Genomic DNA, 26,002 nt, shown 5'->3' with positions numbered 1-26,002 from the left:
AAGTATTTAGTAAAGTATGTAGTACTTTTCTGATGTCAAAACTTACCTGCACGCGAGCTTCCGTCGGGGTAGTTTTTTTAAGTAGGCCCTTTACTGTCACATATAGGTTCTTGGACTAGCATTTTTGGATTAAGTTAGGTCCTTAAAAAAACCATCCTGTCATACAAAGGATCTTTGACTAGCGTATTTTGTAAGTCTAAAGAGCAAAGCATGGATCTTGGACTAGCATTTTTGGATGAGGTCCTTAACAAACATCCGGTCATACGGAGGATCTTTGACTAGCGTATTTTGTAAGTTTAAAGAGCAAAGCATGAATGTTACATAGAGGATCTTGGACCCTGGTCACGTTGAGGCTCTTGGACTAACATTTTTGCAGTCGGTCCTTTAAAAAAACATCAGAGTCCTCTGGTCACGTAGAGGATCTTGGACTAGCATTTTTGCTGCCTGTCCTTAAAAACACATCAGAGTCCCCTGGTCATATAGAGGCTCTTGGACTAGCATTTTTGCAGTCGGTCCTTAAAAAAACATCAGAGTCCTCTGGTCACGTAGAGGATCTTGGACTAGCGTTTTTGCAGTCTGTCCTTAAAAACACATCAGAGTCCTCTGGTCACGTAGAGGATCTTGGACTAGCATTTTTGCTGCCTGTCCTTAAAAACACATCAGAGTCCCCTGGTCATATAGAGGCTCTTGGACTAGCATTTTTGCAGTCGGTCCTTAAAAAAACATCAGAGTCCCCTGGTCACGTAGAGGATCTTGGACTAGCATTTTTGCAGTCTGTCTTTTTAAAAAACATCAGAGTCCTCTGGTCACGTAGAGGATCTTGGACTAACATTTTTGCAGTCGGTCCTTTAAAAAAACATCAGAGGCCCCTGGTCACGTTGAGGATCTTGGACTAGCATTTTTGCAGTCTGTCCTTTTAAAAAACATCAGAGTCCCCTGGTCACGTAGAGGATCTTGGACTAGCATTTTTGCTGCCTGTCCTTAAAAAAACATCAGAGTCCCCTGGTCACATTGAGGCTCTTGGACTAGCATTTTTGCAGTCCCCTGGTCACGTAGAGGATCTTGGACTAGGGTTTTTGCTGTAGGTTCTTAAAAAAACATCAGAGTCCCCGGTCACATAGAGGCTCTTGGACTAGCATTTTTGCAGTCAGTCCAGAGCGTGTACTATAAAGTATTTAGTAAAGTATGTAGTACTTTTCCGATGTCAAAACTTACCTGCACGCGAGCTTCCGTCAGGTCGGTCCTGAGTGCCAGCTGCTCGCGGGCGTAAACGTCGGGGTAGTGAGTCTTCTGGAAGACCTTCTCCAGCTCTTCCAGCTGGTAGCTGGTGAAGGTGGTGCGGTTGCGCCTCTTCTTGCCCTTGTTGCTCTCGCCGCCGTCGCCTTTGTCGTGCGGGCTGGCCAAGTCGCCGCCCGTCGGCCTATCAGACGCCGTCTTCACACCCTGGTAGCTGGCCTCCATCGTTAAATGGTCCGAGAGTGGAGTCAAGTCCGAGTCCGGTAGATTGGAAGTCTCTTTACCTGGAAGACGGAGAGATGAAGCATTAAAAAAAACAAAAAAAAACAATGAATACAATTGTAATTAAAAAAAAAAAAATTGTGGATAAAGTTAGAATGTTACCAGAATAAAGTTATAATTACAAGAAAAAAAAAACAACAGTAGAAATGAAAATTTTGCGTAAAAGCCAAAAAATACTAAGAGAAAAAAAATCTGGCACTATGCTATCCAAACTGCGGCCCAATGGTTATTTTAGCCCACAGTTGTTTTTTTATTGGCTTATAGCATATTTTAAAAACATAATTTAAGAAGAAATGTAAAAAAAAACACAGCAAAAGTGGGGAAAAACTGCAGTAATTTTTCAAGAATAGAATAATAGACATAAACTAACACCCCTATAGTCACGGTTACACTCCTATTACCCAATGTAGTAGACATGATAAGGAAAATGACATATTAAAAAACTTGTTTATAACCTAAATACATTTTCTTAACATTATTAGAGCCCTCTAGACATAAAATAACACCCCTATAGTTGCATTTACTCTCCCATTACCCAAAATAGTAGACATAATAAGAGAAATGAGACATAGAAAAGCTGTTCAAAATATTTTCTTTTAAAATTAGAGCCCTCTAGATATGAAATAACACCCCTATAGTCATGGTTACACTCCTATTACCCAAAATAGTAGACTTAATAAGGAAAATGAGACATAAAAAACTTGTTTATAACCTATATACATTTTCTTAGCATTAGAGCCCACTAGACATAAAATAGCACCCCTATAGTCAGATTTACACTCCCATTACACAAAAAAGAAAAGCTGTTCAAAATATTTTATTTCAAAATTAGAGCCCTCTAGACATAAACTAACACCCCTATAGTAAATTTACACTCATATTACCCAAAAAAGTAGACATAAGAGAAATGAGACATAAAAAAAACTTGTTTATAACCTTCTAAATACATTTTCTTAACATTATTAGAGCCCTCTAGACATAAAATAGCACCCCTATAGTCGCATTTATGCTCCGATTACCAAAATTGTACACGTAAGAGAAATGAGACATAGAAAAGCTGTTCAAAATATTTCCTTTTTCAAAATTAGAGCCCTCTAGACATAAAATAACACCCCTATAGTCACATTTACGATCATATTACCCAAAATAGTAGACATAACAAGAGAAATTAGACATAGAAACGCTGTTCAAAATATTTTCTTTTAAAGTTAGAGCCCTCTAGACATAAAATAACACCCCTATAGTCGCATTTATGCTCCCATTACCCAAAGTAGTAGACATAATAAGAGAAATGAGACATAGAAAAGCTGTTCAAAATAGTATTTTCTTTTAAAATTCGAGCCCTGTAGACATAAAATAACACCCCTATAGTCACGGTTACACTCCTATTACCCAATATACTGTAGTAGACATAATAAGGAAAATGAGACATTAAAAAAAACTTGTTTATAAACTAAATACATTTTCTTAACATTATTAGAGCCCTGTAGACAGAAAATAACACCCCTATAGTCACGGTTACACTCCTATTACCCAATATAGTAGACATAACAAGAAAACTGAGACATAGAAAAGCAGTTAAAAATATTTTCTTTTAAAATTAGAGCCCTCTAGACATAAAATAACACCCCTATAGTCTCCTATTACCCAAAATAGTAGACATAAGAGACATGAGACATTACAAAAACTTGTTTATAACCTTCTAAATACATTTTCTTAATATTAGAGCCCACTAGACATAAAATAGCACCCCTATAGTCACATTTACTCTCCTATTACCCAAAATAGTAGACATAACAAGAGAAATTAAACATAGAAACGCTGTTCAAAATATTTTCTTTTAAAATTAGAGCCCTCTAAACATAAAATAACACCCCTATAGTTACGGTTACACTCCTATTACCCAATATAGTAAACATAAGAGAAATGATACATTAAAAACTTACTTAAACTAAATACATTTTCTTAACATTATTAGAGCCCTCTAGACATAAAATAACACCCCTATAGTCGCATTTACGCTCCTATTACCCAAAATAGTAGATATAAGAGAAATGAGACATTAAAAAAACTTGTTTATAACCTTCTAAATACATTTTCTTAACATTAGAGCCCTCTAGACATAAAATAACACCCCTATAGTCACGGTTACACTCCTATTACCCAACATAGTAGACATAACAATAAAAATGAGACATAGAAAAGCTGTTCAAAATATTTCTTTTTTCAAAATTAGAGCCCTCTAGACATAAAATAACACCCCTATAGTCGCATTTACGCTCCTATTAACCAAAATAGTAGACATAATAAGGAAAATGAGACATTAAAAAACTTACTTAAACTAAATACATTTTCTTAACATTATTAGAGCCCTCTAGACATAAAATAACACCCCTATAGTCGCATTTACGCTCCTATTACCCAAAATAGTAGACATAAGAGAAATGAGACATTAAAAAACTTGTTTATAACCTTCTAAATACATTTTCTTAACATTAGAGCCCTCTAGACATAAAATAACACCCCTATAGTCACGGTTACACTCCTATTACCCAACATAGTAGACATAACAATAAAAATGAGACATAGAAAAGCTGTTCAAAATATTTCTTTTTTCAAAATTAGAGCCCTCTAGACATAAAATAACACCCCTATAGTTGCATTTACGCTCCTATTACCCAAAATAGTAGACATAATAAGGAAAATGAGACATTAAAAAACTTACTTAAACTAAATACATTTTCTTAACATTATTAGAGCCCCCTAGACATAAAATAATACCCCTATAGTCACGGTTACACTCCTATTACCCAATATAGTAGACATAATAAGGAAAATGAGACATTAAAAAAAAACTTGTTTATAAACTAAATACATTTTCTTAACATTATTAGAGCCCTCTAGACATAAAATAACACCCCTATAGTCACGGTTACACTCCTATTACCCAATATAGAGGACATAACAATAAAAATGAGACATAGAAAAGCTGTTCAAAATATTTCTTTTTTCAAAATTAGAGCTCTCTAGACATAAAATAACACCCCTATAGTCGCATTTACGCTCCTATTACCCAAAATAGTAGACATAAGAGAAATTACACATTAAAAAAAACTTTTTTATAACCTTGTAAATACATTTTCTTAACATTATTAGAGCCCTCTAGACATAAAATAGCACCCCTATAGTCGCATTTACGCTGCTATTGCCCAAAATAAGAGAACACGAGGACGACGACGCACCAATCTGAAGCCATAAGTGTGGCGTCTTGCAGCTCTTAGCGGTTTTGAGGAGTACATTCACATGTCAGAGCTAAACTTTACCACCATTGGCGGCATCCAAACGTTTTCCATTAAAATGACAGTCGCTTGGCAACGTGGTCTGACCCATAATTCAATGGCGGGATTATGACAGGGTGGAGCAAATGCATTTCTTGGTTTTCACTTGCGAAATATGTTGGCACCGAAGATGAATATGATTTATTTTTTTTTTCTGTCTGCATGCGTGATCCGTGATGGATGGGGGCTGGGTGGCTGGATGGCTGGCTGGATGGGTCCACGACTGCTTCATAGATCATTTATGTCATGTGATGCACTGAGGTAAGGACACTCTGTTGGTTGGATATGACATGCTGTAAAATGGCAGTATGGATTTTTTTTTTGCAGGGCGTCACCTGACCTGTCACCATTCATTTGTACAGACGTCGTTTTCTGGCAACCGAAAAGTAAACACACTCACTTGCTGTCATTGCTGCACCCAAAACACTCAGACAGATCTGTGCTCGTCAATCATAGTGTCCGTTATAATCATCCATAGTTGACACTTAAACGCCTCACTGGGGCCTTTTACCTAACGATCGTGATGATTGGACACCATATCTTTTTTTTTATTTATCCCCCTAGAGGATCTTGGACTAGCGTTTTTGCTGTCTGTCCTTAAAAAAAACCATCAGAGTCCCATGGTGACGTAGAGGATCTTGGACTAGCGTTTTTGCTGTCTGTCCTTAAAAAAAACATCCGAGTCCTGTAGAGGCTCTTGGACTAGCATTTTTGCAGTCGGTCCTTAAAAAAACATAAGAGTCCCATGGTGACGTAGAGCGTTTTTGCTGTTTGTCCTTAAAAAAAAACATCCGAGTCCTGTAGAGGCTCTTGGACTAGCATTTTTGCGGTCTGTCCTTAAAAAAAAACCATCAGAGTCCCCTGGTGACATAGAGGATCTTGGACTAGCATTTTTGCAGTTGGTCCTTAAAAAAAATCAGAGTCCCATGGTGACGTAGAGGATCTTGGACTAGCGTTTTTGCTGTTTGTCCTTAAAAAAAAAAACATCCGAGTCCTGTAGAGGCTCTTGGACTAGCATTTTTGCAGTCGGTCCTTAAAAAAAACATCAGAGTCCCATGGTGACGTAGAGGATCTTGGACTAGCGTTTTTGCTGTCTGTCCTTAAAAAAAACATCCGAGTCCTGTAGAGGCTCTTGGACTAGAATTTTTGCAGTCGGTCCTTAAAAAAAACATCAGACTCCCCTGGTCACGTTGAGGCTCTTGGACTAGCATTTTTGCAGTCGGTCCTTAAAAAAACATCAGAGTCCCATGGTGACGTAGAGGATCTTGGACTAGCGTTTTTGCTGTCTATCCTTAAAAAAAACATCCGAGTCCTGTAGAGGCTCTTGGACTAGCACTTTTGCAGTCGGTCCTTAAAAAAAACATCAGAGTCCCCTGGTCACATAGAGGATCTTGGACTAGGATTGGATTAGGTTAGGTTCTTTAAAAAATCCTGTCATACGGAGGATCTTTGACTAGCGTATTTTGTAAGTCTAAAGAGCAAAGCATGGATCTTGGACTAGCATTTTTGGATGAGGTCCTTAAAAAAACATCCTGTCATAAAGAGGATTTTTGACTAGCGTATTTTGTAAGTTTAAAGAGCAAAGCATGAATGTTACATAGAGGATCTTGGACCCTGGTCACGTTGAGGCTCTTGGACTGGCATTTTTGCAGTCAATCCTTAAAAAAACATCAGAGTCCCCTGGTCACGTAGAGGATCTTGGACTAGCGTTTTTGCTGTCTGTCCTTTAAAAAACATCAGAGTCCCCTGGTCATGTCGAGGCTCTTGGACTAGCGTTTTTGCTGTCAGTCCCCTGGTCACATAGAGGATCTTGAACTGGCATTTTTGCAGTCAAACCTTAAAAAAACATCAGAGTCCCCTGGTCACGTAGAGGATCTTGGACTAGCGTTTTTGCTGTCTGTCCTTAAAAAAACATAAGAGTCCCCTGGTCATGTAGAGGCTCTTGGACTAGCGTTTTTGCAGTCAGTCCCCTGGTCACGTAGAGGATCTTGGACTAGCTTTTTTGCAGTCAGTCCTTAAAAAAACATCAGAGTCCCCTGGTCACGTAGAGGATCTTGGACTAGCGTTTTTGCTGTCTGTCCTTAAAAAAACATCAGAGTCCCCTGGTCACGTAGAGGATCTTGGACTAGCATTTTTGCTGTAGGTTCTTAAAAAAACATCAGAGTCCCCTGGTCACGTAGAGGATCTTGGACTAGCGTTTTTGCTGTAGGTTCTTAAGAAAAACATCAGAGTCCCCTGGTCACGTAGAGGATCTTGGACTAGCGTTTTTGCTGTCTGTCCTTAAAAAAAACATCAGAGTCCCCAGGTCATGTAGAGTATCTTGGACTAGCGTTTTTGCAGTCGGTCCTTAAAAAAAACATTAGAGTCCCCTGGTCACGTAGAGGATCTTGGACTAGCATTTTTGCTGTAGGTTCTTAAAAAAACATCAGAGTCCCCTGGTCACGTAGAGGATCTTGGACTAGCGTTTTTGCTGTAGGTTCTTAAAAGAAAGACCTCAGACCTCTCCTGTGACAGAGGATCTTGAACTCGCATTCTTACGATAGGTCCTTTAAAAACGGCAGAGCGCTTTGTGGAAGCCAGCGGAAGCCATGCGTCCATGCATGACGGCGTTCAGGGTCACATGTTCGCTGGAGCCTATCCTCGGCTTGGTTGAAATACGCATCCAAAATTCTTGTGTGAGAGGCAGCATATGTTGCACCAAAGCGTTACCGTGACAAACCTCGGCTTCTGCTCTGAGTCACACGGCCGGAAGCAACCATTCATCGCATCAAAATCTGGGCTTGGACTGGGATGGTCCATGCAGACGCTGACGGTTACGTACATAAATACAGATGGGGATCCAAAACACTCAAATATTGCTGGGTTTTTATGTTTTTAGTATTCTTATAATATTCATAAAACAATTATTTTATTATGATTTAGCTGGAAAAAAAATCACACATTTATTTTGCCCAAATTTAGGTTTTTGTTTTGTTTATCTTGCGACTTAAAAAAAATATATTAAAAAAAAAAAAAAACAATTTTAATTTTTTAATTAAAAATGTATTCTTATGAAATGACTGCTCATCTTTCTTCCCTTTCATTTTTTTAAGGTTTGCTTTTTGAATGGTATTTTTAGAAAGTGCCGAGGGCCAATGAAAGAAAAAACAACCACGGGACGCACTTTGAACACCCTACTGAAAAATGATTTTTTTCAGAAAAAAAAAATTCTTATTGGTATGAATTTGAACACTTTTTTGGCTTGTTTTTCCTGTTTTGTTGCTTTTATAATTTTTTTTGGGGGGGATATTTTATAATATAATAATAAATATAATTAATAATAATAACATAATATAATAATATAATAACATAATAATAAATATAATTAATAATAATTATTATTAATAATAATAATCATAATAGTAATAATAGTATCAGCATATAATGCGTATTATATGTTTACAGTAAATGTATTAATAATAATAATAATAATAATAAACTACAAAAAATATAATAATTTATTATAATTTATATTTATATAATATATAATAATGATTTTATGAATTATTTTTGTCTTGAACATTCTAACTTCATATATGTATTTGTATATTAATTTTTTTACATTTTATTACATTACATTATTACAAGTTTTTAAATGTACATAGTTCACAAATAATAATAATTTCATGACTTTTTTTCTGGCTTGAGCACGTGACTTCTAAAATGTCTACGCACAGGGTCTGCTCCCAAGTGGTGGTGCGCCAAAGAAAAGGAAAGCCATCACCCGATTGCTTGACTATGGCAACCATCTGAATGCTAATGAATCCTCGGAGGGGAGGGGGTCATGGATTCTGTGCACTGTCACCTGTAACTAAGGTAACGTTATTTTTCCTCATTGTACTTTTTTAACAAAGTAGGATCGAACCACCGAAGACAAGAGTGAAGGTTTGAGTAGCCTCCAGGACAGTAAACGTGGAAGGAAAGAATGCCTTCTTGGTCTTTAGGGGGTTGTTTTACGGTCTTGGGGGGGGCGAGGCTTTGCGAGGGGAACGGTGCTGCAGGTGGACGTAGACGTCGAGCATCTGCCGTATATTACGTGAACACGGTGCCGACTCGTGCAACCACAAACTGCTATTCAAATCAAATCAACTTTATTTGGGGACCAGCACCCGGCCCCCCCGACTTCGACAGACGGGCGGACCCCCACATTAAAGGGAGGAATCCCCAGTCGGCCGGGTCGAAGGGACCCAAAGATGGCACCCCCTCAGCAGACCCGACACAGCCCCCCTGAGGAAACACTGGAGTTAAAAGCTGAAGACCAAGAGCATAAAATAGGACTAAAAAGATAAAAACATAACACTGGAGTTAAAAGCTGAAGACCAAGAGCATAAAATAGGAATAAAAAGATTAAAAAAAACATAACACTGGAGTTAAAAGCTGAAGACTAAGAGCATAAAATAGGACTGAAAAGATAAAAACATAAGTTAAAAGCTGAAGACGAAGAGCATAAAATAGGACTAAAAAGATAAAAACATAACACTTGAGTTAAAAGCTGAAGACTAAGAACATAAAATAGGACTAAAAAGATAAAAACATAACACTGGAGTTAAAAGCTGAAGACTAAGAGCATAAAATAGGACTAAAAAGATAAAAACATAACACTTGAGTTAAAAGCTGAAGACTAAGAACATAAAATAGGACTAAAAAGATAAAAACATAACACTGGAGTTAAAAGCTGAAGACCAAGAGCATAAAATAGGACTAAAAAGATTAAAAAAAACATAACACTGGAGTTAAAAGCTGAAGAATAAGAGCATAAAATAGGACTGAAAAGATAAAAACATAAGTTAAAAGCTGAAGACGAAGAGCATAAAATAGGACTAAAAAGATAAAAACATAACACTTGAGTTAAAAGCTGAAGACTAAGAACATAAAATAGGACTAAAAAGATAAAAACATAACACTGGAGTTAAAAGCTGAAGACTAAGAGCATAAAATAGGACTAAAAAGATAAAAACATAACACTTGAGTTAAAAGCTGAAGACTAAGAACATAAAATAGGACTAAAAAGATAAAAACATAACACTGGAGTTAAAAGCTGAAGACCAAGAGCATAAAATAGGACTAAAAAGATTAAAAAAAACATAACACTGGAGTTAAAAGCTGAAGACTAAGAGCATAAAATAGGACTGAAAAGATAAAAACATAACACTGGAGTTAAAAGCTGAAGACGAAGAGCATAAAATAGAACTAAAAAGATAAAAACATAACACTGGCATTAAAAGCTGAAGACCAAGAACATAAAATAGGACTAAAAACATAACACTGGAGTTAAAAGCTGAAGACCAAGAGCATAAAATAGGACTAAAAAGATAAAAAACACAACACTGGAGTTAAAAGCTGAAGACCAAGAGCATAAAATAGGACTCAAAACATAACACTGGAGTTAAAAGCTGAAGACCAAGAGCATAAAATAGGACTCAAAACATAACACTGGAGTTAAAAGCTGAAGACCAAGAGCATAAAATAGGACTAAAAAGATAAAAACATAACACTGGAGTTAAAAGCTGCAGACCAAGAGCATAAAATAGGACTAAAAACATAACACTGGAGTTAAAAGCTGAAGACCAAGAGCATAAAATAGGACTAAAAACATAACACTGGAGTTAAAAGCTGAAGACCAAGAGCATAAAATAGGACTAAAAAGATAAAAACATCAGAAAAGTTAAAAAAATATTAGTTAAAATCCTGATTAAAAAGGTATTCAGTCACTTTTGTGGACGAGCGAGGAGACGATTGACCTGCTGTCAACTTTAAGCGTGATCCGGAGATCGTTCAAGTGTCTCACCAGCACAATTATCATTTTTTTTTTGTGTTTTTTTTTTAACTAAAGGCGACCATGTGCGATGCTCACTTTGAAACGCAGCTCTGCTGACGGAGCAGAGATGATCTATCTCAGCAGGCCGTGTCACGTTCATGGACCGCCAAAAGAATCCGTGAAGTCCAAGGCTGATAAATCACTTTTTCCCCTTCTTCGCACCCCCCCCCCCCGCCCTCACCCTTGTCTCCCTTCCAACGCTTCCCTCACCCGCTGAAGCAACCGCCGACATCCTTCATCTTGTCTTTTTTTTTTTTTTTTTTACTGCTCTGATTGGAGCACAACATTCCATCGGAGTGGGGGCGGGACATTTTGCCAGAACATTTTGTTGTTCCTACGCAGGCGTGCTTCCGAAGATACGTTTTGCCGTGAAACGGACTTAGAAAAAAATAACAATCTTTCACAACAACCATCGACTAAACGCTCGACTTTCGGGATGGCGCAACCCGTTTATGATGACAAAAAGTATGGGTCATGGGGTCAAACGCAAGGCCTGGGGGCCTGGTTCGACCCGCCATGTCGTTTTATGTGGCCTGTGAATAATGCATGTCAAAATTACAAAATATATATATATATTTTTTATATTTATATTATATATATTATATTTATTTATTTTTATTTTTTTTATATTTTTAGCTATATTTTATATTTTTTACATTTTTTATGTAGTTAATTTCTTTATTATTTTTATGTACAAAAATGTATAAATTCATGTATTTAAAAAAGTTAATTAAATTAAATATATTAAATATTATTAAATTATTATTCTTATATATTTATATTCATACACATTAATTATTAAAAATTATTAATTATTTAAAAATTATTAATTCAAAAACTTCTCATTAGAATGTATGTAAGATAAAATAAAATAAAATAAAAAATATATATAAAACATAGAATTACACAATAATACAATAATACTAGACTCAAATAAGACTAATAATAATAATAAATAAATGATAATTTAATTTCATCATTACATTAATTAATAGACACATATAGAAACACCGTTATCATGGTTAGTGTTAGCATGTTTATGCTAGCATGTTAGCATTGCGTTGAGTATGTAACATTAACATAGTAGCAGTTCTCGTCGTTTTCATGGGTAGACACTTATATGAGCACGATCATGCTAGGTGTTAGCATGCTAACAGTAACATGTTAGCATTGCTAGCATGCTAAAATTTGCAAATTGGAAATAGTTGGAAATTTAAAAAAAAACTAACACAAATGTACAAATTTTAACCAAAAAAAAATTAAAATAGTAAGCGAGACGTCACAATTTTATGAGAATATTGCGATATTATGATGTCATTTTAGTAGCACAAATATTAAAGTAGAAATCTTTCCCGCCATGGAAGACCCCTTTGTATTTTATTAGCTTTCTATTTTACAGTCTTTTGGACTGATTGTTAGAATTGTACAACCTGTGCTGTTTTTATGCATTTTTGCAGTATCTGTCTTGTAAAACATTGCCTGTGGAACCTGGTTGGCCGTTGTCTGTGGAAAAAATGCCATATAAAAATAATCCACTCTTCCAAATAACACAGCTACTTAGTGCCGAAGAATATCGACTATAAAATGGAAACGCGTACACGAGTCATGTTAGAATGTAGAATCTATTCACTAAACTATATATATGTATTTTATTTTAACATTATTTTTTTTAATATTTTTAGCTATATTATATATATTTTTTTTACATTTTTAATATAGTTAATTTCTTTATTATTAATTTATTCTTTTTTATGTACAAAAAATTACAAATTCATGTATTTAAAAAGTAAATATATTTACATATGTATATTAAACATATTTATATTCATACAAATTTTAATTATTTTAAAATTATTAATTCAAAAATGTCTCATAAGAATTTATGTATTATAAAATAAAAACAAAAAATATATATTACATACATATACATATATACATACATACACGTACATACGTATATACGTACATACATATATACGTACATACATATATACGTACATACGTATATACGTACATACGTATATACGTACATACGTATATACGTACATACGTATATACGTACATACGTATATACGTACATACATACGTACGTACATATATATACGTACGTACATATATATACGTACATACATATATATACGTACATACATATATATACGTACATACATACATATACGTACATACATACATACATATACGTACATACATACATACATATACGTACGTACATACATACATATACGTACGTACATACATACATATACGTACGTACATACATACATACATATACGTACGTACATACATATATATACGTACGTACATACATATATATACGTACGTACATACATACGTACATACATATATATACGTACGTACATACATACGTACATACATATATATACGTACGTACATACATACGTACATACATATATATACGTACGTACATACGTACGTACATACATATATATACGTACATACATACATATGTACGTACATACATACATATGTACGATATGTACGTATATGAATTGCGAAATAGCGAGCGGTCGCTGTACACCGTGGGTGCCCAAAGTGTGGCCTCGGGGCCATTTGCGGTCCGCAGGTTGCATTTAGGAGCTCGCGTTATATTGTAAAAATAGAAAAACATGAAACAAAAAACAGCACAGATTCTTGGAATCTTTAGATTTTTCCGTTAGTGTAGAAAAAAACGGGAAAGACGGAACACATGGAATACACAGTACAGATATTGTCATGAAAATACTGCAGTACTATCCCAGTACCATACTGCATGGTCCAACCGGAGCCCGGGTGTTGCAAAGAACCGCGTGCTGACATTACAAGGCCTCAAATGGATTTTCTCTGGTGTGGGTGCGTGGGGGGGGCGCCCCCCCCCCCCCCACCCGTCTTCCCCCCCCGCCCCCGCCAAACAGATGAGACGGGAAGCTAAAGGTCACACGCCGAAGGGAGACACGGACACATCAAACAAGGAAACCTGTTATCTCTGGAGGATCACAAAGACGTGGGGCTGGGGGTCGGGGGTGGGCGGCAGGGTGGGGTGGGGTGGGGGATGCTGTCAGGACTGGGAATCCTCCCATGAGACCCCCTTCCATGCAAGACTTCCACCCACCGCTGATACTAAAAATATTCAATTATTGTTACACTGCCGTCTATTGTTGGATTTATTAGGGATGGCCCATAATTATCGGTTACCGATAATCAGCATAAAATGCAATATCGGTTGATATCGGTATCAGATTTTTTTCTCCATCATGAAAACCGATATTTTAAAGATGCTGATGTTGATATCGGTATCGGAAATTGACAATTTGACAATATCGATTGATGTTGGTATCTGATTTTTTTTCTCCATCATAAAAACTGATATTTTTTAAAATGTTGATGTTGATATCGGTATTGGAAATTGGACAATATCGGTTGATATCGGTATCAGATTTTTTCCTACATCATGAAAAACAATATTTTTTAAATGCTGACATTGATATCAGTATTGGAAATTGGACAATATCGGTTGATATCGGTATCAGATTTTTTTCTCCATCATAAAAAACTATATTTTTAAAATTTTGATATCGGTATTGGAAATTGGACAATATTGGTTGATATTGGTATCAGATTTTTTCTCCATCATTAAAACAGATATTTTTAAAATGCTGATGTTGATATCGGTATTGGAAATTGGACAATATCGGTTGATATCGGTATCAGATTTTTTTCTCCATCATAAAAAACAATATTTTTAAAATGTTGATATCGGTATTGGAAATTGGACAATATCGGTTGATATTGGTATCAGATTTTTTTCTGCATCATTAAAACAGATATTTTTAAAATGCTGATGTTGATATCGGTATTGGAAATTGGACAGTATCGGTTGATATCAGTATCAGATTTTTTTCTCCATCATAAAAAACAATATTTTTAAAATGTTGATATCGGTATTGACAATTTGACAATATCGGTTGATATCGGTATCAGATTTTTTTTCTCCATCATGAAAACCGCTATTTTCACAATGCTGATGTTGATATCGGTATTGTAAATTGGACAATATCAGTTAATATCGGTATCAGATTTTTTTTTCTTGATCATGAAAACCAATATTTAAAAAATGTTGATGTTGATATCGGTATCGGAAATTGACAATTTGACAATATCGGTAGATATTGGTATCTGATTTTTTTTTCTCCATCATAATAAACGATATTTTTAAAATGCTGATGTTGATATCAGTATTGGAAATTGGACAATATCGGTTGATATCGGTATCAGATTTTTTTCTCCATCATAAAAAACAATATTTTTAAAATGTTGATATCGGTATTGGAAATTGGACAATATCGGTTGATATTGGTATCAGATTTTTTTCTGCATCATTAAAACAGATATTTTTAAAATGCTGATGTTGATATCGGTATTGGAAATTGGACAGTATCGGTTGATATCAGTATCAGATTTTTTTCTCCATCATAAAAAACAATATTTTTAAAATGTTGATATCGGTATTGACAATTTGACAATATCGGTTGACATCAGTATCAGATTTTTTCTCCATCATGAAAACCGCTATTTTCACAATGCTGATGTTGATATCGGTATTGTAAATTGGACAATATCAGTTAATATCGGTATCAGATTTTTTTTTCTTGATCATGAAAACCAATATTTAAAAAATTTTGATGTTGATATCGGTATCGGAAATTGACAATTGGACAATATCAGTTGATATCGGTATCAGATTTTTTTTCTCCATCATGAAAACCGATATTTTTAAAATGCTGATGTTGATATCGGAAATTGACAATTTGGACAATATCAGTTGATATCGGTATCAGATTTTTTTTTCTCCATCACAAAAAACAATATTTTAAAAATGCTGATGTTGATATCCGATAATCGGTATATCATTTTTTGGCAAAAAAAAAAAAACAGCCAATATCGGACATCCCTCGTATTTCTATATCTATACAGTATATATCATATACTGCATATTATTCTATTGATGCGTACATTGTTTATAAATATGATGATCAACAAATGAAAGGCAACAAAGTGTACTGCTCCGTATGTACTTGGTACTAGACTGATACCAACATTTGCAGTATCGCCCGGTGACTCAAATACATGATAACGGCTGGGGGGTGGGGGGGGGGGTGGTATATATATATATATATATATATATTTTTTTTTTTTTTTTTTTTTTTTTTTTTACACAAGCGTTGTATTATTAGCAATCATTAGTATTCTGTCACTCATTCTGTTTTTTTTCTTCCTTTATTCATTTTTATTTTTATTTCTAACATGACGCATGCCACAAATCGCCTCCCGGGCCGCACTTTGGACACCGATTGGGGTTCTCCCATTCAGGTGCATCTTTAATTGAATTTTTTCCCCCGACTGTAAATTCTGCATATTTTACTACTTTGCTGAATGAATGTCTGGTCATCAAAATAAAATAAGAATTCCACCTCTCCTCTTATGACATTATAGATATTGAAAAATATAGAAAAATGAATGTGACATAAATATATTCATTTATTCTCTTTTCTTTTGACTTTTCAGGATGAACTTTGTGTTATTATTCGTATCAAGAGGTCAACATTCTGCATTATTTTTTTTTTATTTCTACATTTCTAATATCAACTTTGTATTTATTGTATTATTACTGAACAAGTTATGATTATTACACTTTTTTTCTAATAGGATGAAATAAACTCTGATTCTTCCTGCTCCTTTTGAAGCGTGGAGCTTTTTACATCATTCAACAGTTTGGTGTCCCTAACTGTATCATTTCAGGAAATCATATGAAAAATAATAATAGTAATAATAATAATAATAATATGACAAATTGCTAAAAAAAAATTCCAAATAAAATTTCATGATGTGTCATTTCTACTTAGTGTTTTATTTTATTTTGTTTTATTTTATTTATGAATTCTCTTTTTATTTTTAATAAAAATAGCTTTTTACATCATTCAACTGTTTGGTGTCCTTACCTGTATCATTTCAGGAAATCATATGAAAAATAATAATAGTAATAATAATAATGACAATAATAAAATTCAAAATAAAATTTCATGACGTGTCATTTCCACTTAGTGTTTTATTTTATTTTATTTTATTTATGAATTATCTCTTTTTTATTTTTAAATATAGTTAATTTCCCCGGTGGGCCGTTACATGGCCACCAAATCCAAGTGGAGCCACTAAGGCCGAAAAACGCCATGCAGGCTCCGAAGACCCGATTATTCAATTTCGATGTGATTAACGCAGATTGTCGCATTAAATGAGCGGTAATTCGATTTCCAAAAAAAAGTTTCAGCAACTTTTCAATGATTATGATGTTTTTTTTTTTTTTTTTTTTAGGAAAAACGACGCGTCGTGAAGGCCACTCACCGTAGCAGGAGACGATCTCTGAGCCGTGCCGCTCCTCTCCTTCCCGGGGAGGCGTCCTGCAGGAGGACCGGTGCATGAAGAGGTGGAATTTACTGAAAGCAGCCTGTCCGGCATCCAGCGAGTGGCACTCCTGCGGGAAGGGGCTCCGGGACTTGTCTCCTCCGTACGCGTGACCTTTGTATTTGGACTCAGTCCTCAAGTGGTCCTCCTGCTGGTCCCGACCTTGCGCTGCAGGAGGACTGTAAAACGCGTCCATGGAGGTCATGTCGCTGTACGGACTGCAAGTCTCCGAGTCCATGCCTTCCAAAAAAAAAAGTGAAAACTTTCTCTCTCTCTTTTTTTTTTTTTGCACACCCCTTTTCACGCACACGCAATCACGCACGGACCCGCCGCAGCTGGTTTTGCTTATAAAACCATTCAGACGTTTTGTGTCTTTGAGCAAACACCCCCTCGGGTCTGGGTCTGACAAAGGGATGAGGATCAGGATCAGGATCAGGATCAGGATGACCTCCCGTCTCGGTGGAGACCTCTGCCAAGTGTTCGTGACGTGGACTACCGAGGCCGCTTATTTAGGAGCAAAGTGCTGCAAAAAAAAAAAAAAAAAGTTTGCCAATAAGGACGTGACACGTGACATTCACTGCGCGTGGAGATAAATGAGCGAGTGATGGACGGCGAACACCGGAACACAATTTCATGCTTCATCCCAGATGCTGCATTCACGGACAATGACTTCATTTGTTTGCATTCCTAAACATATACTGCTTTGTTTTATGTCCGTTTGGAATCATAGGAGTCATAAAATAAAAATGTTTTTGTAGTAAAAAAAAAATCATAAAATATGCACAAGAGCCTCCGGTAATAGAAAGTATTTCCTTAGGTATTTCTTTGTAAAAACTGACGAAATCCGTTTTTTTCCAATTCCGAGTCATTAGATTTTTATCCTATTCTTATATAATACATACATAACAAAGAAGATCAAACAAACACATACAGAATGTCCCTTATTTTTTATTTTATTTACTTTATTTGTTAGAAATCTCATAATTTAATACGTTTTGTGTAATTCGTGCGGCTATGATACTATTTGGCTTTGGGCATGGTTTTGTCCCACTGTGTTCTGCTGTCAGTAAACGCACCGTAGTAGTGTGCTGCTACGTTGTTTATGGCTCCGACGACGCTGTGTGGGCAGATGTTACCTTTCATGTTCTTCCGAGTCCCCTGGAGTCCTTGTTTCCCCAAGTTAACCATAAAGGTGAGGTTTTATGCAATTATTAGAGTTGTGTGAGTTATATCGTACGCCTTTTGTTCAGTGTAACTCTTGTGTTCATTAATGCTAGCATTAGCTTTCAGCTAACTACATACACGCATATCGAGCGCCACTTCCTATCACGTGATCAGCTCGGGACTTCCTGGTTTGAGTTGGTTTTTCATGGCATTATTAGAGCTGTGTGAGTTATAGCGTACGCTTTTTGTGCAGTGTAACTCCTGTGTTTATTAATGCTAATATTAGCTGTCAGGCTAACTACATACACACATATCGAGCGCCACTTCCTATCACGTGATTAGCTTGTGACGTTCCGAGTGTGCGTTCGTTTTTCATGCCATTATTAGAGCTGTGTTAGTTATATCGTACACCTTTTGTTCAGTGTAACTCACTCTTGTGTTCATTAATGCTAATATTAGCTTTCAGGCTAACTACATACACACATATCGAGCTCCACTTCCTATCACGTGATCAGCTCGTGACGTTCCGAGTTTGAGTTCGTTTTTCATGCCATTATTAGAGTTGTGTGAGTTATATCGTACACCTTTTGTTCAGTGTAACTCACTCTTGTGTTCATTTATGTTAATATTAGCTTTCAGGCTAACTACATACACACAAATCGAGCTCCACTTCCCATCACGTGATCAGATCGGGACTTCCTGGTTTGAAGTTGGTTTTATTGACTCTTATGTTGCTACCACTTATGCATGTGCTTTTCATAACATTATTATTTCTGTGCTGCAAATTCAGGGTAGAGATGAACAACCGTGGGGAAAGAAAAGCTGCCAGGCACCATGAAAAAGTGTTTATGGACTTCTGACCAGGTTCGGATGAAGATCTCCTTCTAGTTTTCAATCCATTTAGATGTTCTGGAAATGATCAAATAGTCCTGCTCCACCACACCATGACGCATACTCAGCTACTATACACAATGGATGATAAAATACAACTAATACACTCAAGAAAATATTGAATTACTCTGAATTATGCTGATTCATTCTCTGCCCGTAAATATGACAGCTCGAGAGCTGAACAGGCCAGTTGTGATCCATTCGATGACCTTAGTGAATCACAACGTCAGTACCTTCCAACACATCAACCTTTCGTATTTAACTAGCATGTCACCTAAATAATGTACAAACATCATATGACTCATTTAATCCTAGCCGTTAGAAATGGATATATAAACATGATATAGTTAAGTTTCAGGAAAATATCAGTATTATTGTTTACAACGCATTGCTGAAGGGACTCGAGGCAGCTGCTAGCTTGTAACCTAACAGTTAGCCTCTAATTTATTTCATTTATTAAACTTAAGAAGCCAAAAACTTACCACTTCCACACATGATGGGAGGCGAACTATTTTTCACTCTGAATCATGTCAGACAAGGTAATATTATGTAGTGTTTTATTGTGTCTTTCAATATGTTTTGATGAATAATAATTATATTTTAGAAAACCTGTTTATTAGACATGAAATAACACGCCTATGGTCGCCTTTCACTCCTATTATTTATTGTTTACAAATCATTGCTGAAGGGACTCGAGGCAGCCGCTAGCTAGTAACATAAACAGTTAGCCTCTAATTCATTTCATTTATTAAATTTAAGAATCCAAAAACTTACCACTTCCACACATGATGGGAGGAGAACTATTTTTCACTCTGAATCATGTCAGACAAGGTAATATTATGTAGTGTTTAGTGTGTCTTTCAATATGTTTTGATGAATAATAATTATATTTTAGAAAACCTGTTTATTAGACATGAAATAACACGCCTATGGTCGCCTTTCACTCCTATTATTTATTGTTTACAAATCATTGCTGAAGGGACTCGAGGCAGCCGCTAGCTAGTAACATAAACAGTTAGCCTCTAATTTATTTCATTTATTAAACTTAAGAAGCCAAAAACTTACCACTTCCACACCTGATGGGAGGCGAACTATTTTTCACTCTGAATCATGTCAGACAAGGTAATATTATGTAGTGTTTAGTGTGTCTTTCAATATGTTTTGATGAATAATAATTATATTTTAGAAAACCTGTTTATTAGACATGAAATAACACGCCTATGGTCGCCTTTCACTACTATTATTTATTGTTTACAACGCATTGCTGAAGGGACTCGAGGCAGCCGCTAGCTAGTAACATAAACAGTTAGCCTCTAATTTATTTCATTTATTAAATTTAAGAAGCCAAAAACTTACCACTTCCACACCTGATGGGAGAAGTACTTTTCACTCTGAATCATGTCAGACAAGGTAATATTATGTAGTGTTTAGTGTGTCTTTCAATATGTTTTGATGAATAATAATTATATTTTAGAAAACCTGTTTATTAGACATGAAATAACATGCCTATGATCGCCTTTCACTTCTATTATTTATTGTTTACAACGCGCTAGCTAGTAACCTAACAGTTAGCCTCTAATTTATTTCATTTATTCAACTTAAGAATCCAAAAACTTACCACTTCCACACCTGATGGGAGAACTATTTTTCACTCTGAATCACGTCAGACAAGGTAATATTAAAAAAAATATATATGTAGTTTTTAGTGTGTCTTTCAATATGCTTTGATAAATAATAATTACATTTTGAATAACTGCAATGTAGCGATAATCACATTTGTCACGACCATTTTGCTACAGCGTTAAAAAAAGTAACATTCTGGGTTTAATGGCGGTTTTCCATTCAAGTCAGGAAGTGAACATGTCAGCCAGCAATTAAATCTAATATCTATATTTTTAATTGGCGGATACGTCTTATCTAAAGGTCTATTGACCCACAGCCGTGACCAATTTTTTAGGGCGGCCAGTCTAATCATGTTTAATTTAGCAATACATGAATACATTGTCCCAAAGGCACAATGAGTGAGACTGTTAGCGCAGGCGCTGGCCTTTAAATGGCCTTTTAATGCCTTTTCTATTCACATCCGTCTTCCAGGCGCATTTGGGAGATATTTATGAGCGTGGAGGTCCGAACGACAACACAAGGATACTGATGTACAGCCACCAATCACTGACAACATTCAACTTTAGCCTCCAGTTTAGCTTTGGGCATCAACACAACATGGAGAAATGGCTTTTGTTCACAAATAAAATGGACACCGGAAGAGCGAAAGTGATGTGATTTCATTCCATGTGACGAGAAATAGCGGCCTTTCTGTGCAAATGGAGGTTCCTTTGGCGTTTGTAGCAAGTCTGGCGACAAGAGAACGCGGTGAAAATATACACAAACACGATGAAAATAACATCGGAGTGGCCCCAAAGAGAGACAGGAAGGTTTTGTGTAGCTATCCCGCGGCACCGTGGCGGTCAGCACCGCCCAGGGGCGGAAAACGGCGCTCAATGATTCCACAATTGCTGTCTTCTTCTGTGTCGAGAATGAGCTCAACTGTGGTCGAATGTTTGCTCAGCGCCTGCACGCACGTATCTGCTGTGTTTCTAGCGCCGTCGGCCATGACACACCTGGCACATGCTGTCACACGGGCGGCGCCATGTCCGCTTTCTGGACCGTCAACTAAGTCACAAAACATTTTAATATTATTATCTTCTCTTACAGGGTCCTTCATTACACACACACACACACACACACACACAATAGCAACATTTATGTCCCTTTACGTACACCATAACTTTGCCCATTCAGGTTTGTCCATTCACATACACACACCTTATTTCAAAATGTAGCATTCCATTCACATGCATCCATAATGTGAATATTTCTGCCTACTCAAACAATAGTCACATGTTTTCCCATTTACACATACTATAATGTAAACATGTTTGTCCATTCACATACACACACCTTATTTCAAAATGTAGCATTCCATTCACATGCACCCATAATGTGAATATTTCTGCCTACTCAAACAGTCACATGTTTTCCCATTTACACATACTATAATGTAAACATGTTTGTCCATTCACATACACACACCTTATTTCAAAATGTAGCATTCCATTCACATGCACCCATAATGTGAATATTTCTGCCTACTCAAACAATAGTCACATGTTTTCCCATTTACACATACTATAATGTAAACATGTTTGTCCATTCACATACACACACCTTATTTCAAAATGTAGCATTCCATTCACATGCATCCATAATGTGAATATTTCTGCCTACTCAAACAATAGTCACATGTTTTCCCATTTACACATACTATAATGTAAACATGTTTGTCCATTCACATACACACACCTTATTTCAAAATGTTTTTCCATTCACATGCACTCATGTCTGTCTGCTCACTCATCAACATGTTTGTCCATTTACATACACCATAACGTCAACATATTCACCATTTACACACACAACAACGTGTCTGTCCACTCACATATATACACACACACACCTAATGTCAGCCTGTATGTCCATTCACATGCATCCATAATGTGAATATTTCTGCCTACTCAAACAATAGTCACATGTTTTTCCATTTACATATACCATAATGTAAACATGTTTGTCCATTCACATATTCACACATACTATTGACATGTTTGGCAAGTCACATCCAGACCATACCAACATGTTTGTCCATTCACATATACATGCACACTATGACCATGTTTTGCAAGTCACATCCAGACCACACCGACATGTTTGTCCATTCACATAAACACGCATACTATCAACATGTTTGGCAAGTCACATCCAGACCATACCGACATGTTTGTCCATTCACATATACATGTATACTATGACCATATTTTGTCACATCCAGACCATAACATCTTTGTCCATTCACATATACAGTACACATATACTATCAACATGTTTGACAAGTCACATCCAAATCATACCAACATGTTTGTCCATTCACATATACACGCATACTAATGACATGTTTGACAAGTCACATCCAGACCATCCCAACATGTTTGTCCATTCACATATACACGTCTACTGTAACCATGTTTGGCAAGTCACATCCAGACCATACCAACATGTTTGTCCATTCACTTATACATGCATACCATCAACATGTTTGGCAAGTCACATCCATGTCACATGTTTGTCCATTCACATTAACTCGCATACTATCAACATGTTTGGCAAGTCACATCCAGACCATACCGACATGTTTGTCCATTCACATATACACGTATACTATGACCATGTTTTGCAAGTCACATCCAGACCATACCAGTATGTTTGTCCATTCACATATACATGCATACTATGACTTTGTTTGGCAAGTCACATCCAGATCATACCAACATGTTTGTCCATTCACATATTCAGTACACGCATACTATCAACATGTTTGGTGAGTCACATCCAGACCATCCCAAAATGTTTGTCCATTCACATATACACGTATACGATGACCGTGTTTTGCAAGTCACATCCAGACCATACCAACATGTTTGTCCATTCACATATTCAGTACATGCATACTATTGACATGTTTGGTGAGTCACATCCAGACCATCCCAACATGTTTGTCCATTCACATATACATGTATACTATGACCATGTTTGGCAAGTCACATCCAGACCATACCAACATGTTTGTCCATTCACATATACATGTATACTATGACCATGTTTGGCAAGTCACATCCAGACCATACCAACATGTTTGTCCATTCACTTATAGATGCATACTATCAACATGTTTGGCAAGTCACATCCAGACCATACCAACATGTTTGTCCATTCACACACACAGCATAACGCCAACATGTTTGCACGGCGTCTGCAAGTATTTTTGGAAGCTAAAGCTAAACTTTTCCATGTCTCTCCATGTATGCATACACAGCACAGCACTATTAGGACTGAATGCAAGAGCGCCTTCAGACGAGTCCAACAGTTTGGATAGAATTCAGGGTTATTCTCCATCTGCCTCTGGTGTCTCCTTCACTACTCTGGAGCCGAGCAGAGCAGAGCAGAGCAGAGCCCTGACTCGGTGCCAAGTCCATCCCAACATCCCCAACTCCCAATATACACAGATCCAAAGATGAAAGTTTATTAAGATCTGAAAAATGCTTCCCATATGTGACCATCTCTCTCGTCTGGTGTGTGTGTGTGTGTGTGTGTGTGTGGGTGATGGTGGGATTGCTCTTTTTACAGATATGATCAGTTGAAGGCCTCTTCATCATATTCACACAGCACACCCAGCTTGTACAGCACGCACAATGAAGGCATCATCCACATCTGAGCCGCTTACATTTCTGCCCGAGGGCCCTTGCAGCCATGTTGCAGTAACGCAGTGAGTATGATGTATATGCACGGTATTATGTACTCTAGGTAGGAGTACATCAATTGCATTTAGCACAAAAGGCAATGCCTTGGAAACCAAAACCAGGGTTATTTATTCCTCAAACGCTAACACACAACATAAAAAAAAAAAATGGCTGACATTTTAACCGCATGTCATGGCATAGACGTTGCTCAATGCATTTGAACTCAAAAGAACAACCAAATGTGTGGTTCGGTTGGGGAAGCCATTATTTGCCTCCCTACAAACACTTATTGCTTCTGAAATATCGGACTTTTTTTTTTTCCACAGGAAGATCAAAGATGAGATCACTGAGAGAGAAAAAAAGCATTTAAGGGTCGGCGGTGCCCTAGCGTTGCCAGAAGACCACAGCACTTACAAAACCTCAAGTCCAAATCCTCTGATGTCACGTCAGTGGCGTTCACTGTCACCCCCGGGGGGCTCGTTTGCATGCTGGAGATGCTGTGTGGCGTTGAAGGTAAATGACAAGTCAAAACCTAACCTTAGTTGTTGGCCTTGTTCGTTTTTTGACAAATACACAACATACCAACATGTTTGTCCATTCACATAAACACGCATACTATCAACATGTTTGTCAAGTCACATCCAGACCATACCAACATGTTTGTCCATTCACATATACACACATATGACCTTGTTTGGAAAGTCACATCCAGACCATACCAACATGTTTGTCCATTCACATAAACATGCATACTATCAACATGTTTGTCCATTCACATATACACGCATACTATGACCTTGTTTGGCAAGTCACATGCAGACCATACCAACATGTTTGTCCATTCACATAAACATGCATACTATCAACATGTTTGTCCATTCACATAAACACGCATACTATCAATATGTTTGGCAAGTCACATGCAGACCATACCAACATGTTTGTCCATTCACATAAACACGCATACTATCAACATGTTTGGCAAGTCACATCCAGACCATACCAACATGTTTGTCCATTCACATATACACACATATGACCTTGTTTGGTGAGTCACATCCAGACCACACCAACATGTTTGTCCATTCACATAAACACGCATACTATCAACATGTTTGGCAAGTCACATCCAGACCATACCAACATGTTTGTCCGTTCACATAAACACGCATACTATCAACATGTTTGGCAAGTCACATGCAGACCATACCAACATGTTTGTCCATTCACATAAACATGCATACTATCAACATGTTTGTCCATTCACATATACACACATATGACCTTGTTTGGCAAGTCACATCCAGACCATACCAACATGTTTGTCCGTTCACATAAACACGCATACTATCAACATGTTTGGCAAGTCACATCCAGACCATACCAACATGTTTGTCCATTCACATATA

At 36.6% G+C, this 26,002-nt stretch overlaps 1 protein-coding gene and 1 long non-coding RNA gene across 2 annotated transcripts in view; one reads left to right on the top strand and one right to left on the bottom strand.

Moving 5' to 3' along the window:
- The window catches only part of LOC131132635 (homeobox protein aristaless-like 4), a 28,769-nt gene extending 11,118 nt beyond the window's left edge, over positions 1-17,651 (bottom strand). Inside the window, exons 1-2 of the mRNA XM_078792897.1 lie at positions 17,128-17,651; positions 1,216-1,520 (exon numbers count right to left, since the gene is read on the bottom strand). Of these exons, the coding sequence (XP_078649023.1) occupies positions 1,216-1,520; positions 17,128-17,425 (603 nt within the window). The 5' untranslated portion in view covers positions 17,426-17,651. The remainder of the gene's footprint in view (positions 1-1,215; positions 1,521-17,127) is intronic.
- LOC131132636 (uncharacterized) overlaps positions 1-25,145 on the top strand; it is a 38,972-nt gene extending 13,827 nt beyond the window's left edge. The window contains exons 4-9 of the long non-coding RNA XR_013627993.1: positions 5,091-5,117; positions 8,573-8,711; positions 17,098-18,379; positions 19,142-19,215; positions 24,481-24,619; positions 24,920-25,145. This is a non-coding gene — a long non-coding RNA (uncharacterized LOC131132636). The remainder of the gene's footprint in view (positions 1-5,090; positions 5,118-8,572; positions 8,712-17,097; positions 18,380-19,141; positions 19,216-24,480; positions 24,620-24,919) is intronic.
- Positions 25,146-26,002: the final 857 nt, after the last annotated feature.

Source organism: Doryrhamphus excisus, linkage group LG1 (assembly GCF_037039965.1).
Source record: "Doryrhamphus excisus strain RoL-2023G ecotype Guam linkage group LG1, RoL_Dexc_Guam_v1.1, whole genome shotgun sequence".
Lineage (NCBI taxonomy): Eukaryota > Metazoa > Chordata > Actinopteri > Syngnathiformes > Syngnathidae > Doryrhamphus > Doryrhamphus excisus.
Note: the sequence above shows the minus strand (reverse complement) of the source record. Positions and strands in the feature narration are given on the sequence as shown.